Genomic DNA, 17,845 nt, shown 5'->3' on the forward strand with positions numbered 1-17,845 from the left:
ATATAAGGCGACTGTTAACAGACATAAAAGGAGAAATGAACAATAACACAGTAACAGTGGGGGACCGTAACACCCCACATACATCAATGGACAGATCACCCAGACAGAATCAATAGGGAAATACAGGCCCTAAACGACACATTGGACCAGATGGACTTAACTGGTCTCTATAGAGCATTCCATCCAAAAATGACAGAATACACATTCTTCTCAGGTGCCCATGGAACATTCTCCAGAATCAACCACATGTTGGCTCACAAGGCAAGCCTCAGTAAATTTAAGAAACTGAAATTATACCAAGCATCTTTTTGGGCCACAGCACTACAAGGTTAGACTACAAGGAAAAAACCACAGAAACTGCAAACACGTGGAGGCTAAACAATGTGCTACTAAACCACCAATGGGTCACTGAGAAATCAAAGAGAAAATCTAAAGATGCTTTGAGACAAATGAAAACAGGATGATCCAAAACCTCCGGGGCGCAGCAACAGCAGTTCTCAGAGGGAAGCTTATGGTAGCGACACAAGCCCACGTCAGGAAACAAGGGAAGCAGCAAATGAACAAGCCAAGCGGACACCTACAGCCGCCGGAGAAAGAGGAAGGAACCAAGCCCAAAGCTAGTAGGAGAAAATCACAAAGAGCAGAGCAGAGACAAATGAAACAGAGACCACAAAACCAGAAGAAAAGAAAAATGAAACGAAAAGCTGGTTCTTTGAAAAGATACACAAAACTGGTCAACCTTTAGTCAGACTCATCCAGAAAAAGGGGAGAGGGCCCCAATTAATAAAATCAGAAATGAAAAGGAGACGTCACAGCTGACGCCACAGAAATACCAGGGCTCATAAGGGGCCACTCTGAGCAAGTGTACGCTAGCAAGAAGGACGACCTAGAAGAAGCAGACAATGTCCTAGAAAGGGACAGTTTGCCACAGCTGAACCAGGAAGGAATATATATGCACCCAGGAAGAAAACATGAACAGACCAATTACAGGCACTGAAACTGAATCAGTAATTAAAATACTCCCAGCAAACAAAAGTCCAGGATGAGATGGCTTCACAGGCGAATCCTACCAACCATTCACAGAAGAGTTCATGCCTGTCCTTCTGAAACTGGTCCAAAAGCCTGCAGAGGAAGGAACACTTCCAAACTCCGTCTATGAGGCCATCATCACCTTGATACCAGAATCAAAGATATCACCAAAAAAAGAAAATTACAGGCCAATATCACTTATGAATATAGATGCAAAAATCCTCGACAAAATACTGGCAAATGACCTTAACGATGCAGTAAAAGGATCATACACCATGACCAAGTGGGATTTATCCCAGGGGTGTAAGGATTTTTCAATCTCCGCAAATCAATGTGATACACCACAGTGACAAATTAAAGAATAAAAACCATATGATCATCTCAATAGATGCAGAAAAAGCTTTCAATAAAATTCAACATCCATTTAGGATAAAAACTCTCCAGAAAGTGGGCACAGAGGAAACAGATGTCAACATAATAAAGGCCATAGGTGACAAAGCCACAGCCGGCATCCTACTTCACAGTGAAAAGCTGAAATCGTCTCCTCTAAGATCAGGCACAAGACAAGGATGTTCATTCTCGGCACTTTTATTCAGCATAGTTTTGGAAGTCCTAGCCATGGCAATCAGAGAATAAAAAGAAATAAAAGGAATCCAAGTCAGAAAAGAAGTAAAACTGTCACTGTTCATGGAGGACATGACACTATACATAGAAAACCCTAAAGAAGCTACCAGAGAACCCTAAAGAACTACTAGAGCTCATCAATGAATTTGGTAACGTTGCAGGATTCAAAATTAATATACAGAAATCAGTTGCATTTCTATACACTAACAATGAAATAGCAGAAAAAGAAATTAAGGAAACAATCCCATTTATCATCACACTAAAAAGTTAATAAAATACCTAGGAATAAACCTATGTAAGGAGGAAAAAGACCTGCACTCCAAAAACTGTAAGACACTGATGAGAAAAACTGAAGACGACACAAACAAATGGAAAGATATACCACATTCTTGGATTGGAAGAATCAATATTGTTAAAATGGCCATACTGCCCAAGGCAATACACAGGTTCAGTGCAATTCCTATCAAATTACCAATGACATTTTTCACAGAGCTGGAACAAAGGTTGTTAAAATTCGTATGGAAACACAAAAGACCTCAAATAGCCAAAACAGTCTTGAAAAAGGAGAACGGAGCTGGGGGAATCATGCTCCCTGACTTCAGACTGCAGTACAAAGCTACGGTAATCAAAACAGTGCGGTACTAGCACAAAAACACACACATAGAACAACAGAACAAGACAGAAAGTCCAGAAATAAGCCTACGCACTTATGGTCAATTAATCTATGACAAAGGAGGCAAGAATATATAGTGGAGAAAAGACAGTCTCTTCAACACGTGGTGCTGGGAAATTGGACAGCTACATGTAAAAGACTGAAATGAGAACATTCTCTAACACCACATACAAAAATTAACTCAAAATGGGTTAAAGACCTAAAGGTAAGACCAGATACTATAAAACTCATAAAGGAAAACATAGGCAGAACTCTCTTAGACATAAATCACAGCAATATATTTTTTGAACCAGCTCCTGGAGTAATGGAAATTAAAGCAAAAATAAACAAATGGGATCTAATTAAACTTAAAAGCTTTTGCACAGCTAAGGACACCATCCACCAAATGAAAAGACAACCTACAGAATGGGGGAAAGTATTTGCAAATGATGCAACCGACAAGGGACTAATTTCCAAAGTATACAAACAGTTCATACACCTTAATTTCAAAAAACCAAGCAACCCAATCAAAAAATTGTCAGAAGACCTAAATAGACATCTCTCCAAAGAGGACATACAGATGGCCAACAGGCACATGAAAAGATGCTCAACATTGCTAATTATTAGAGAAATGCAAATCAAAACTACAATGAGGCATCACCTCACATCAGTCAGAATGGCCATCTTTAAAAAGTCCACAAATGATAAATGCTGGAGAGGGTGTGGAGAAACAGGAACCCTCCTCCACTGCTGGTGGGAATGTAAATTGGTGCAGCCACTGTGGAGGACAGTATGGAGGTTCCTTAAAAAAACTAAAAATAGACTTGCCATATGATCCAGCAATCCCATTCCTGGGTATATATCAAGAGAAAAATATAATTCAAAAAGACATATGCACCCCAATGTTCACAGCAGCACTATTTACAGCCAAGACATGGAAACAACCCAAATGTCCATTGATAGATGACTGAATAAAGAACACACACACACACACACACACACACACACACACACACACACAATGGAATACTATTCAGCCTTAAAGAGAATAAAATAATGCCATTTGCAGCTACATGGATGGACCTGGAGATCATCATTCTAAGTGAAATTAGCCAGAAAGAGAAAGAAAAATGCCATATTATATCACTTATATGTGGAATTTAAAAAAAAGGACACAAATGAACTTATCTACAAAACAGAAACAGACTCACAGACACAGAGAACAAACTTTTGGTTACCATAGGGGAAAGGGGGTGAGAAGGGACAAATTGGGCATTTGAAAATTGCACCTCTTGGGGAGTGATGGAAATGTTAGCTGTCTTGATTGTGGTGGTAGCTTTATAGGTATATACATCTATCAAAATTCATCAAATTGTACACCTGAAATATGTGTACTTTATTGTATAGGAATCACACCATAATAAAGGTGTTTGAAAGAAAGGCACAGGTGTACTTTTCTCAGACAAAGTCTAGGTAGGGTGTCCAGGATGGGCATGGGGGCTCCATAGACAACAGATCACAGCACTAACCATGGGGCCCTTGGCCTCATGGAGCAAAACGGCTGCTGAGCTCCAGTCATCAGAGACATGTTCTTGGATGGAAAAGGGGATAATGATGGCCCTTCTCCTTTATTTTAGGGACAATTCCTACAAGTTGCACCCAGCGTTTCGAGTTATATCTTACTGGCCAAAGGTTGGTCACATGGCTTTCTTGGCTGCAGGGCACTCTGGGAGTCACTGGCATTATTTTAGGTACAATGTAACATTCTATAAATCGGGATTCTGAAGAGGAAAGAGTGAACCGGTGTTGTCTGCTATGATACCCAGTAGACTCCACAGCATCTACTTAAAAAAACCTTTTCTTAAAGTTTATGAAAATCGGGAGAGTGTGGCTAGTTGGAGATCCCAGAACGAGAACATATCTGTCACCAGATTCAAACCTGTCCCCAAATTAAACATTCTGGAAACCTCCCCCGACACACACACAAGATCTTTTCCATACGTGACAGCCACTTCCAGGCCTGTGGGGGAGCCCCGATGTCCCCCACATCCCCACCTGGCCTGAGCTGGCTTACATGCAGAGAAGAGGAGGGGACAACTTGTGCTCACACTGCAGGTTTGCATTCTGGCCATTATATTCGGCCCATAAAAGAAAGTGGATTCATGCATTTCAATAGTTTTCTAAAACAAGAACAGGAACAAATAAGCACTTCCAGTTAGCCCGAGGTTTGCTGGGAAATTAAATCACACGTTTCTGGGGGAGTGGGGTTCACTTAGGGAGACGACGTATTACACGAGCAGACGCAGCCTGTGACAGAAGACCCTGAAGACTGAAATGGAAGTTCGAATGTGACCATTTCCTGCCCAACGTGAGTTTGCTAGACTCTATCGCGTCAATTCATTGCTTCAAGGCAGATCTAGAACGCTAAGATGAATGGTTCTGAAAGCAAAACCAACTAGTTATTTGACAATCAGTTGTAACTGTCACCTGCTAAAGGTCTGGATAACAGAAGACCAGGTCTTCTCCGAATGCAGTTCGGCCACGGCTTTGTTGTACTCACAGTCTAGACCTGGCCTCACCAGGTGAGGGATATTCACTGCTCTAAGGGAAGACGCCTCCTCCATGCCCTGGCACTACGGGCAAAACCCTGACCTCTGGTGGAAGTCAGCCCTCCTCTGGAAGGCTCGTCATCGAGCTCCCTCTCCCTGCCGGGCAGCAGGGGCTCTGCGGGCGGCGTCTGGCCAACGACCTGCGGTGCCCGGGACCCAGCAGTCATGCCGCCGACAGCCGGAGTGCCTGGCTGCAGAGGCGCCGGGAGACGGTCTTGAACGGCTCGGAGTATGAAGGCTGCCGTCTGGGAGGCACTGGGAGCTGGGGTGACTTGTTTTCCCCTGAGTGGACCCACCCAGAATGGCCTGGGGAGGCAGGCCCCCGTCGGCCCCTGCCGGCCCCCAGCTGAGGTGCCAAGAGGCCCTGCTACCTCTCGAGCACAAAGTTCTCCCGGGCCCCTGGGGTCTGTAAGAAGGCCGATTCCCAGAGCACGCGTGTCCTGAGTCAGCGACGGTGCCCAGACTGTGCTGAGGATGCAGCGCTGCCAGCCCCGCTCCCCCCAAGTCCTGGTTTTCAGAAATACCATTTCTGCACGACTATCGGAAAGATCTGTCTGCCGACCATCGGTTTTTCTGAATCCCCGACACGTAGCCCAGGAGAAACTGCCCTTCATCTTGGAAGATGGATGACGTTTCTTTAAGGCACGTTGCAAGTCCAGCCACGATAAACGTTTCCCTCCTTGCCCTGACCTCCAGGGAACCCAAAGTCAAGTGTGCGCGCTCACTGCAGAGAGAGCCGCGCTGTGGGGGGCGCCGTCTCTCCACCTGGGCTCGGCCTGGCGTTGCTGGCCTGGCGTTGCTGGCCTGCCCGTGGCTTCCCGTGTCCTGAGGGCCTTTTCTTTTACTTCCGGCTGTGCCTCTTGTTAGCGTATGTAATTTGAGCTAGGTTGCTTTAACCTCCCAGCCTCAGTCTTCGTAGCTGGAAAATGGGGCTAATGACGGCCCTTACCTCCAAGAGTTACTATCAGAATCCGCGGAGACACGGTAGGAAAGAGGTCTGGCTGCCGGCCTGGCCTGGGGGGTGGGGGGGCGTGTGTTTTGCGTTTTTCTTATTATTACTGTCGCTGTTCTCAATTGTCCTGCTGTCTGTGTTTGTGTAAAGCTGTCTCAGATCCTTTCTGGTGTGAGTTAGAGACAAAATACATTATTAAAATAAACACTTTTTGTTTGCCATTTAATCGAAAGAAGTCTTTCTTGGGCAGAACTCCGAACGTCGTTCTCCTCGGGGACCGCGTCTGCTGCGTGCCAGGGTGTCTGCAGGCAGGGCTGGCGGCCAGGAGGGAGGACGGGCTTCACGGCACGCCTCCGTGAGGCTCCGCCACGCACTCGACAGCTGTGCGGGGGCAAGTAAGCCGCGGTCCCGATGGCTTATCTGGCCTGAGCTGCTGGCAGTTAAATCAGAAGCGTCCAGCGGAGCGCCTTCTTTCCGCTTGTTTGGAGAGTGAGCCAGTTCGGTCCACGTGGCTAACCCTGCCCAGGGGAGGGTGTGTTCACAGACACACAGAGAGGAAACTGGTGGGGCGGGGGACCCCCCCGACACCAACCTGGGCGGGATTTTCTTCCTACCTGGCGTTTTATCTGACTGACTTGCCAAAGCAAAGCAGTCTTCTTGTAGAAACTGAATCTTTTTTTTTTTTAAATTGAAGTTGATTTACAACATGTTTGTTTCTGGTGTCACAACCTATAACGAAGCAGCCTGACTTTTATTTTATTTTATTTTTTATTATTACTGTTTTTTCAGCCTGTCTTTTAGATAGCTGAGAACCTTGTTTCTATTTTAAGTTGAACTTTACGTTTCCATCTAAGTCGTGACTTCGCTTGCCGAGACCTCTGGCCGCCCTCGCCGCCCGCCGGGCCCGGGGTGAGAGCCGGGGACCAGGATGAGCTCCACGCGGCTGCTCTTTAGTCCATCTGCGTCACACGATGCTGGGCTGCATTTATTAGGGGCTGCATTAAATGAACTTGTACGAGAAATCTAGTGCCCTGGAAGCCGTCCAGCTATTGCCACTGACTTGTCATATAAATTCGGGACTGAGAGCATGAGGCCAGGTTAGCGCTTAATTCTGCAGAGAAAGAAAGCTCTTAGGGCTTCTGCTCCCCTTCCCGTGTCCCTCTCGTCTCGTTCTGCATCTCTCTTCATAGAAAGCACGACTATTTTCCTTTAATTAGGCTGCGGAGAGCACAGGCCAGCATTAGGCCGCTCCGCCACGCTCACCGCCGCGGCCACTTCCTACCTATTTGCTGCAGGAAAAGAAAAAAAAAAAGTGTACATATGCACGCATAAAGCCCTGCAAATCCGAGGTCGGAGGAACAAAGGAAGCAGGTGGGATTACCTTTTGTGACACCGAGGCCACAGGAACGAGCAAACCACACGAAGCAAGGTGCTCTGCTGCCTCGCGAGTCGCCTCGCTGAATTAAATGCTCTCTCACTGGTAAAGGGGTCCTTAGTTGAAATGTCATTCACTGGTACAAAATATGCACACTGCCTGTTTGATAGATGCTGACAATAAGTAAGTAATATATGTTTCAAAGGATTCTATTTCATAACAAATTTTTTCTCATTAATATGATTTTTTCTTCTTTTTTTTTTTTACTGAAGCTTATACAGAGATGATGACCAACTATAAATGGTCCCTTCACTTTCTTTGTCATTTTTATGCTTTAAGGTTTGTAGTTTCCAAAACTCAGGTAGTAAAATGCAACTAATATATTCCTAATTCTTATTTCCCCCTCTCAAAACAATAGTGAGGGTGATGGAGACGTCCACACACATGAGAATCCATCAGTCCGTGCTGATGAACCGGTGAATAAATGAGCGACTGGAGGCTGGACGACTCCTCCCTGCAGTCAGAACCTAAGTGACGGACGTGGAGTGAATGATGGAACAAGAAAATCGCCCTTTGGCAAACAACACAGGAACGGGTGTTTCAGGCAAGAACTGTTTATGAATGCGAAGATGAGTGGGGAAAAAAGGATGATGAAAAATAGGATATTTACAGTCTGAAAGTATCACCTACTGATTATGAAGGTAGAAATAGCACATTTCCCTGCCTCCCCCACTTTGCAAATGATGGCGGCTAACAACACCAGCGAAAGGACAGATCTGCGCCACGTGGCTCCTGACACGATGCGCGGAGAGGATGCAGCATCGTCCCTGCGGCTCCTGCCGAGAAGGCACAGCCCGTGACGAGGAAGCACCGCAAAAACCCGGATGAGTAGACGTTGCATAAGATACCTGGCCTGTGCACCTCACACGGGGAGGCTCACACAGGAGGGCTGCGGAGCCGTCCCAGGTGGGAGGCGGCGATGGAGACACGACAGCCAGTTGGAGGGTGGGATCTGGGGTGGACCTGGGACCAGAAGAAGGATGCCAGTGGGAAAATCAGAAGAACTTGCATGACTGAAGTTTCAGAGCTGTGCTGTGCTGCATTAATGTCGTTTTTAAATTTGGACAGTTGTGCAAGAACGTCATTATTCTCAGGACCTGCTTACAGGTGTGTTAAGAGGGCATCATGCCTGTGGTTCACATTCAGACATCAGGAGAAAAGGGACGTCTTCCCATCCATGAAGAGAGTGTGTGTGTGCGTGTGCGTGCGCGTGTGCACGCGCATGTGAACAGAGAGAGAGAGAGACACGCAGCGAGCGCGGTGAAACGCCGGCGCGGGGAGCCCGAGGGGCACGGAGCTGTTCTCTGCTCTAATTGTGCAATCTGTTTGGAAGTCTGAAGTTATTTTGAAATAAAAAGTTAAAAGGAACCACTAATTGTTTAATCTTTTTATCATGTTACTCTTAGTGTAAAAAAAAAAGGTTGTGGAGTGAAGTTTCCCAACCTGAGCCCACGGGGTTTTGGTGGCTGGACCACACGTCTGGGGGCTTTAGACACAGGGTGAGCCCGGAGAGCACAGAGGCAGGGGAGTCAGAGCGGCGGCCAGTCTCTCTGGTCACCAGTGGAAGGACACTCTTCTCTCAGAGAGAGAGGACATTCTCTTTGATTCATCATGAAATATCAGAATATTTTTCTTTTTTTTTTTTAGAACTGAGAAGGATTATTAGATGACAGTTCTTGGAGAACTTCTTGTTTTCTAGGTGAGAAAACAGTCCCAGAACAGCACCTGCCAGGACCCAAGATGTCCCGCCCAACGGCTGCGAACTGCCAGCCACACGTGGCCGCCAGGCCCGTGAACGTGGCTCATCTGCGCTGAGATGTGCGGCACATACTAGATTTTGAAGATTTACTACAAAAAAAGAAAGAACGTAAACTATCTCATTAATATTTGTGCCATTGATTAAATGTCGAAAAGACAATAGCTTGGATAGACTGAGCTCAGTGAAAATATAGTTAAAATTAATTTCACCTTTTTCTTTCTATGCTTTTAATAAAGTGACTACTCACAAAGTTAAAGTGGCGTCTTGAGTCTCACACTCTGCTTCCCCTGGACAGCACTGGTTTAGATAAAAAGATAGAAAAACAAGCACTGGCTGACCGCCTACCATGAAAAATACTCCAAACGCAAAGACAAAGAAGCCAGCCTCCAGAGCCCTAGCCCCAGGGCTGCCTGACAGGGAGCGACGGGGACAAGTAAAAGTCAGTCCCGTGCGGGCGACAGGTGCCGTCACAGCAAGGATGAGCCCCGTCGAGGGCCCGCAGGGAGGAGATGACCCCGGCCCAGGGCAGACGTCGGTGTCCGCAGGGGACAGGCCGGGAGGAGACGGCCCGGGGGCAGGCGGAGGCATGGGGCCTCGGGAACTGTGCCAGCCTCCGGCAGGCGCGGCGGGGGGCCGGGGGCCAGTGTTTGTCTGCAAGGTGTGGACTTTTATACCTTCAGTGACACGCGGCCACGGAAGGTTGTAAACTAAGGAGTGAGGCGATCGTCATGTTTATGTTTCCAAACAGCTAACTGGACTGGGACGAGGCCAGCGGTGAAGGGACCGCCAAACGCAGCTGCAAAGTGGAGAGAGGGACTGAGGGGGTGGGAGGTGCAGGGCAGCATCCTCTGAGGGCGGCTGGAGGCCGGAGCCTGGGAGGGGGGCTGCACATCTCCCGGGTCCTGGCTTCTGAGACTGAGGGGAGCAGAATCCAGGATGGGGAGGTGGACGGGGGGAGGGGGGCAGGGAGCAGTGACAAATCCGTAGTCCGTTTCTAACGTGAGGTGGAAGTTGAAGCGCCTGTAGAAAGCTAAGCCGTTAACATCCAGCCGGACGGCAGCCCAGATTGAGCTGATGAGGGCCTGGAGGGGACAGTGGGCAGAAAGAGATGCGGAGGGGATTTAGGAGAAAGCCAGGGAAACACCAGTGCGTCACGGGGGCTGGTGGGATGGGGGCACGGAGGGAGGACCTGGGGCAGAGCAACATCACAGGTGCCCGGGGCGGGGGGCAGGATGAGATCCAGGAGCGAACAGCTGATCCCCGCCAGGTGCAGGCCGGGGGCCCAGGCGGGAGAGCGCAGTTAGCCCATGCCCTTGCTGTAGGAGGGGGCCAGGCGCGCGGGGGACAGACGAGGCGGCGATCACCGCCGTATTCTGTGAGCCCCGTTTATCATGGCCTCGCTGCCGGAGGCTGGCTCCTGGGGCCATTTTGCACTTTCTCGGAATGGACCCAGGAGGCTGAGATGGAAAAGGCGCAGACAGTGGCCTACACCCTCAGCTGCTCCTCGGAGATAAAGCTCCAGGATTTCTCCTTCCCCCGCTTCCCCTCCACTCAGCCCAGCCATCCACCTGCTTCTCTCCTGCACTCGAGAAGCAGGTATAGATGGAGAACCCCCCACCCCCCCACCCCGCCTGCCCTCACAGTCACGCCCCCTAACGTGCACGCCAGACATCGCCCCAGTGGATCCGCTTTGCTGCTCTATGAGATGACTTTTTCTCTCCCCGCAAACATCCCACAGCCCTTTCTGCTTTTCTCTGCTCTCAGCGGATGACCTGGCCTCATGCTGTACTGAGGAAACACGGGCCTGGTCTTCTTTCTCGCCCCCAGACCTTGTTTTCTCCCGTGACCCTGCTCCTGCGGCTGTTCCGATAGGAAGGGGTCCCGGCTCTGCCACTGTTCTCTCTCTCCTGTGTCTTTTATTTGCCGATGGAAAAGACTGAGCTCCTCTCCTCCTTCCCAAGCCCACTGCTGACTCCGCTTCCCGCCTGCAGAGTGTCCCCCTGCCCTGCCTCCCGCCTCACAAGGAACTTCTCAAACTTTGACTCTTTGCAGCATCTTCAGTTCCTCGGGTCATAAGCTCTCTCTCGAGCTATTTCCACCTCCTCTGAAGCAGCTCTCATCAAAAGCCAAATCCAGCCACCACTCTTGGTCCTCCACACAGCCCCTCCGTGGAGTCCGACACCGCTGGCCACTGCTTCACCCTGGAAACACGTCCTTCTCTCAGATTCTGGGAAACCCCACACTGTGTCTCCTTTTCGGGCCACATCGTCTGCTGGACACCACAACGTTGGGGTGCTCTTGGCCCTTCTCTCCAGGAGAGCAAGAACAGCTCTGAACTGGCATCTGGCCTCAGCCTGGGCCCAGGGGTGGGGGCTCTGGAGCATGGACTGCATCACAGGGCTGGCTGGACCTGGACACAGGGCTCTGAGTCTGTGCCCATCACCGGCCGTGGGCTCCTTGGGACCAGGCAGTCTGAGCTCCCGGGCCAGGTGGCTCCCCCCTCGTTACCTCCAGGGGGCAGCTGTGAGTTACAGGTCAACATTCACATAGCAGAGGAATGGGGGCACTGGACCACTAAGGGGGAGGAGGGGTGGACGCCAGCAGCGCCCACTACAGTGGTGGACGGTCATGAGTTCTGTCTGGGGAAGCTTAAGAGTCACGTGAGCACTTGGATACTTCGCTCAAGCTTAGAGCAAGATTTGCACACTCTGCCGCTAAAACACACCTCAAATCTGATCACCTCACCCCGTAGCCTTCTAGTCTAACCCACCATCTCTCATCTGGGAGAAAGGCAGGAGCTTCCTAACAGCCCCCCATCCAACTTCCGCGGCCACAGAGGCCAAGTTCAATGCACGAATTTGCCAGTCACCGCGCCTCCTTTGTGGACACCAGCATCGCCACCCACACCTCTGCCTGCAGACGTCTACAGGGCGTAGCCCCCGACCTTCGTTCACTCCGCTCCAGTTTTTGTTCCCTAGATGAATCAAGACTTCTCCCATCTGAGGGTCTCTGCCCACAGTGTTCCCTCTGGCTGGACCCCTCACCCCTGAGATCTCGCAGGCCTGGCTGTGTCTCTGTGTCCAGGACCAGCTCAGTGTCTGCCCCACCCCCTCAATTCCTGCCCACCAGGGCTGCCTGGTCACGTTTCCGTATTGAATTTGTTTCACAGCCCTTCTCACCAACTGAAATAGTCTTATTTCCGTATTTATTGGCTTGTTTGTGGCCTGCCTTCCTCCTCTTGAATATAAAACCCAGAAGGGCTGGCTTTTTTCAGTCTTATTCGCAACTGTGTCTGCAGAACACAATACACAGCAAGTGCTTAATAAATGTTTATGGAATGAATGAATGAATAAAAGGCATAGACCAAAAACTACGCTGGATTTGGTGATTAAGAGACCGTCAGAATCTTAACTGGGAGGAGCTGCAGTGGACATGAGTGTCGTTTTCTCCTTCAGAGACAGACAGACAGACAGTCACACGTTCTATCCGGCGTCCACCCCTATGTACCAAGCTCCATGCCAGGCGCTGGGATCCACAGGAGAAGATACTTTGTTCTGAGGTGCTTAGCAACCAGGAAAACCCAGTGGTGTGTGTCCCCGGGCAGAACACAGCCAGCTGGGGGGCCCACGGTCACGGTCACTTTGCCTCGTCCCATGACCCCCATCATCAGGGTGGCTATGACAGGCTGTTTCAGGCACCCGGTCAATCTGGAATACTGTTTTCTTACATGGATTCTATCAACATAGACAAATGGGATTTGATCGTTTAGCAGGTTTAACCCAGTAAGTTAATTTAAGATATCGAGGGACTCTTTAAAGTCCAGGTTCCAACACAGGCTGACTCACTTTCAAAGTGAAAGTGAATAAACAGTGAAACCAGCCTGGCCTGCTTGTATCAGCTGGACCGGGGGCGTGGCTTCAGCACAGACTCTGGAGAGATGGGCAGTGCCTGGGAGCAGGGAGGGAGGACCGCCCAAGACTGTAAGCTCTCCCCCAGGGAGGAAGAGTCCTGATCACCTCCCCCCACGTGGCTGCCCAGCACAGAGATCTGAGCCATCAGGGAGAAAGACAGGAGATCCTGCAGAAGAGGCGTCTTCAGGGGATTCAAATACTCCCGCACCGCCTGCCTTCCATTTGGGGGATGAAATTTAGTGATTCCATTTCCATTCAATATATTTGGTCATTTCTCTTCTTCCACTAACTTACCTTCCTCAGCTGGGATAGGTAACCCCCTTCCTCTCTGGGGAAGGTCTTGGTCACTTATCTGGTTGTAACATAAACTAAACGTGCTTTTCTTACTCAGAGTTTAAGATAGTGGCCGTCCAAAGATAAAAACACGTAGCCTGAGGCACCAAGAGTCTACTGAAAGCAAGACAAGAACTCACACAAACCGTCTGGAGACACGTCGCCATGTAAGGAGGGGCATGTCTGTATTTGTTTGGGACATTTCAGTTCAATTTCCCTGAGGGAATAAGCCTCATATGGAGAAGGTACATCAATATGATTTGACCCCAATTTATGAAATATTGGACTAGCCTTCAAAACCCTTGATTCAGTTTCCTTTGAAAAAGTCACTCATTCATCGTCTCTTTTTCATGAAAGACAAGGCAAGGCAGTGTGGTAACTTTCTCCACTGCCGCTTCATGTTATGCCAGGGATTCTAGGACAGTCAACGAAGCAAGAAAAAAAAAAAAAGAAAAGAAGAAGAAACAGGAGGTGTAGCAACTGGAAAGGAAGGGAAAAGCTGTCACTGTTTGCAGCTGATAATCATGAAGATCGCCTACTAAAATACATTAAACAAAAGGAAGTCGGGACAAGAGCAACGTACAGAAGCCAGTGCTTTCCCTACCTACCAGTATTTTTTTTTTATTAGAAAATGTAATGGAAGGAAAAGATCCCACTTACAATAGCAAGAAAACTATAAACAGTATCAAGACAAACCTGAACGTAAATGTGTTTCCCTCACAAGAAAGCAACCTAACTGAAGACAGCAGAAGATTTGAACGGTGATCCTCAATTTTACAAATATGCTCCAAACTAACCTAAAAATTCAATTCAAACTCAGTTAGAACCCAAAATGATTTTTTTTAAATGAAATTAGACATGGCAGTTCATTTGGAAGAGAAAAGTACAAGAACAGCTGAGAAAATTGTACATCAAAGATATCAAACAAACGGTAACGCCACAGTGATGGATGGGAGAGTCCAGCACGGAAGAGTCCAGAAACAGAAAAAAAAAAGGGCCAGATAGCAGGGTAACAAGTCCAGAAATGGACTCATCTGTATTAACGAATTTAGCTCAGCATATAACGGTGGCATTTCAACAGGAAAAACAAAACAAAGCCATGGACTACCTAGTAAAAGTTATTGGGAAAAGTGTTTCTGCACTTAGAAAAAGATGAGAGTCCTGCTCTAAACTACACACAAGCATGAAGAAAGTTCCAGAGGAATTAAAGACGGCGAAAAAGAAGATGGCAAAGTTTTAAGAAACACTATAAAAGTGAAATAAGAAAATAAAATGCTGTATGACTTTCAGCTGGAGGAGATTTTCCTACGTGGGAGACAAAACTCAGACGCTTTAAAAGAAGATTTCATTATATAAAAATTTTACATGTATATAAAAACATCAGAAACAAATGATATAAGAGAACGAAAAGGCTTGTCACAGACTGGGAGGAAATTTTTGCAAAACACGTATCTTTTAGAGGACTGATACCCCAAATATCCAGAACTCTTAAAACTCAGCAACGAAGAAAACCAAGCCACCTAACTGAAAATGAACAAAGGGTCTGAAAGACACCTCATCAAAGAAGACGTACAGTTAGCAAATAAGCATGTAAAAAGCTGTTCCACATCATGAAGGGAAATGCAGATGAAAACAACGGGACGCCGCTCCATACCTATCAGAATAGTGAAAACCCCAAACATCGACGCCAAATGCTGGCGAGGACGAGGAGCAACAGGAGCTCTCGTTCACTGCCAGCCGGAGTGCAAAATGGCACAGCCACCTTGGAAGACAGTCTGGCGGTTTCTTACAAAACTAAACACATTCCTACCATATGATCCAAAATTGTGCCCCTTGGTTTATACCCCGGTGAGTTAAAAACCTGCGCATAAATGTTGATAGCAGCCTTACCCTTAATTGCCAAAACCTGGAGGCAACCAAGGTGTCCTTCAGCAGGTGAGTGGGTAAACCACCTGTGGTCCATCCTGACGGCGGGGCATTACTCATCAATAAAAAGGATCGAGTTACCAAGCGATGAAGTGGCCTGGAGGAAACTTACAAGCATGTTGCTAAGTGAAAGAAGCCAATCCAAAAGGGCTGCACACTGAGTCCAAGTTTATGACGTCTGGAAAAGGCACAGCTATGGAGGCAGCAAAAGATCCGTGGTTGCCAGGAAGGTTTTTTGCAGGGGGCTGGGGAGGAGAGCGATGAAGAGGTGGAGCACAGGAGATTTTTAGTGCAGTGATGCAATAATGATGGACACCCTGTTACATGTTGTTCAAGACCCACAGAATGCACGACACAAAGGATGAATGTAATGTAAAGTATGGACTTTGGTTAATAATGAAGTATCAACATTGGCTCGTCAGTTGTAACAAATATCCCACACTAACTCACGACATGAGTAACAGAGAATCCTGTGTGTGGAGGGGAGGGTGTGCGGAAACGCTGTCCTTGCCAATCATTTCTCTGTAAACTCAGACCTGCTCTAGAAAAACAAGTCTATTAACTAAAAAGAAAAATGATATTCTAGAAAATATCTGCCATGAATGTAATAAGAATTACCAGTCCTATTTTATCATGAACACTCATAAATCAAAGAGAAAAATCAACAGGGAAATGGGCAAAGGTCAGAAACAAGGAACTTGACGCTTGAGGACATGCAAGTTTAAAGTATGAGTGAGTCCTTTTACTCTTTCTTCCTCCTGCAGATGGACAAACATTAAAACGTGGAACGTATCAGGGCTGATGAGAATGGGGAGAAACACACCCTCTCATAGCTGCTGGGGGAGCATACACTGGGGTAACCCTTTCTGAGGGTAGTGTAAGCTAAGGCCTTGATCCAAATGCAAATGTGCATACCTGCTGATCGAGAAGTCCCACGACGCACGGGAAGATGGGACCATTACTTACAAAAACAGAAAAACATTGGCTAGAACCTAAATGTTCGTTAACAGGAAAATAAGAAAACTGGGATTTACTCCTTCGGTGGGAAAAAGAATGAGACCTACTTGCACTCACACGGAAAGACCTTCAGTATGTGCTACTGAGTGAAGAAAGGCAAATGAAGAAAAGCATGTATGTTATATTTGAGAAACATACGTTCAAGCCTCTAGGTTGTGGTCCGTGCCGGGGAGGGGGCGGAACTGAGAGGAAGGAGAGACCCTCGTTTGGATGATGGTGGGCTTTTTTTTAAACACCATTGAAAATGTTCTACCTCTGCTACTTAATTTTAAGCTCTATGAAGGACGGAACCCTGCCTTTCTTGTTGGTGGCTGTGTCCCAAGAACCTAGCACACTGTGGTTCAGTAAGTATACGCTGAACAAATACAAATTAATGACCCTTAAAAATGGTGATGGAAATAATCACAGATGTGCCCAAAAGACGGATCCTTGAGGGTTTTATCGCAGGGCTAATTATCAAAACAGAAAGCCAGAAGCCACCTGATGAACTAAGGAAGGCACGTTGGTGTGGTGGAGCCCTCCTCAGTCATTAAAGAGTCATGCTATTAAAATGATATAGCCCAAGAAATGGAAAAATGCTCAGCATTTAAAACACTAAAATAAAAAAATAGATCAGCATTTAAAATATTGTGGAATATATATAAATATTTACACATTCAGAGGAAAGGAAGGCCACACTGGAAGGACACACACCCACAGATGTACAACGGCTGACGCTGGGTGACTGCTTGTGGACGGACAGCTGTTTCTGCACTTCTCTGTTCTTCACCTGCAGTTCCTGCACTACATTACATTTGTAAATAGGAAAGAAAAAGGTTTGCAAAGAAAAAATACCACCTCTAAAAACAGAGCTCTGAAGTTTAGATTTTCGAGTTTTCTTTCTGGGCGCCTTTGCAGACTTGCGGGCGGCAGCTCTGTGTGTCCTTGACGGTCGTGACACTTGTGGGCGTCCAAGCCACAGACCCCCAAACCCCTTTCTGGGGGCTGAATTCAGACCTCCATGTGCTAAAGATACAAAAGAACAACCTGAGCAATCGCCTTCTAACTCTCTGGGAAGGGAGCTCCTTTTTTAGACACTAGTCTGTGCTTTTGCACATTTGAACTCTGTACCTGTTTTCAAGAATAAATTGTGTCTGAAAGTAGGGGACCGTCTGTGTTATCCTCTGTTTAGGGTCTTCTGTTGTCCTTTTTTTGGGGAGAAGAGTGTGGCTGAATGACTTCTGGTAGCTCTTTTCCTGCTCACATGATACGAGACCCATTTATCCACCAGAGCCTTCTCTAGGCTACAGGTATGTCTTCAGTTCTCTGTCTCTGAGCTCCGAAGAAAGATGTGGGTGAGCTGGAGAGTATGCCAGCTCAGGCCTGAATCCTCTCCTGGCTGAGGTTTCAACAGGAAGAAGTTGGGTGGCAGAGAGTTAACTGGCATCGGGGCTGGACCTCAGGGAGGGGCTTCGCCCGGGATGGTGATCACAGGGTTACGGCTGCGTCATCACATCTGATTATTATTGAAAACAAAGTCATTATTATGAAACTTTAACAGTCTCAAGCTTAAAACCACTCGTCAACTAATTCAATAAATAAGCTACTTAAGTATAGAA

At 47.5% G+C, this 17,845-nt stretch overlaps 1 protein-coding gene across 4 annotated transcripts in view; it reads right to left on the reverse strand.

Annotated features, from left to right (window-relative positions):
- Positions 1-17,845, reverse strand: part of CFAP61 (cilia and flagella associated protein 61) — a 257,667-nt gene that overhangs the window by 21,443 nt on the left and 218,379 nt on the right. The window contains exon 26 of one of the 4 annotated variants that reach the window (XM_072943714.1): positions 17,676-17,742. The exons of the other annotated variants lie outside the window; for them this stretch is intronic. Coding sequence (XP_072799815.1) covers positions 17,715-17,742 — 28 coding nt within the window. The 3' untranslated portion in view covers positions 17,676-17,714. Of the gene's footprint in view, positions 1-17,675; positions 17,743-17,845 lie in introns of those variants that run through there. 4 annotated transcript variants of the gene reach the window in all.

This window comes from Vicugna pacos, chromosome 19 (genome assembly GCF_048564905.1).
Source record: "Vicugna pacos chromosome 19, VicPac4, whole genome shotgun sequence".
Taxonomy (NCBI): Eukaryota; Metazoa; Chordata; class Mammalia; order Artiodactyla; family Camelidae; genus Vicugna; species Vicugna pacos.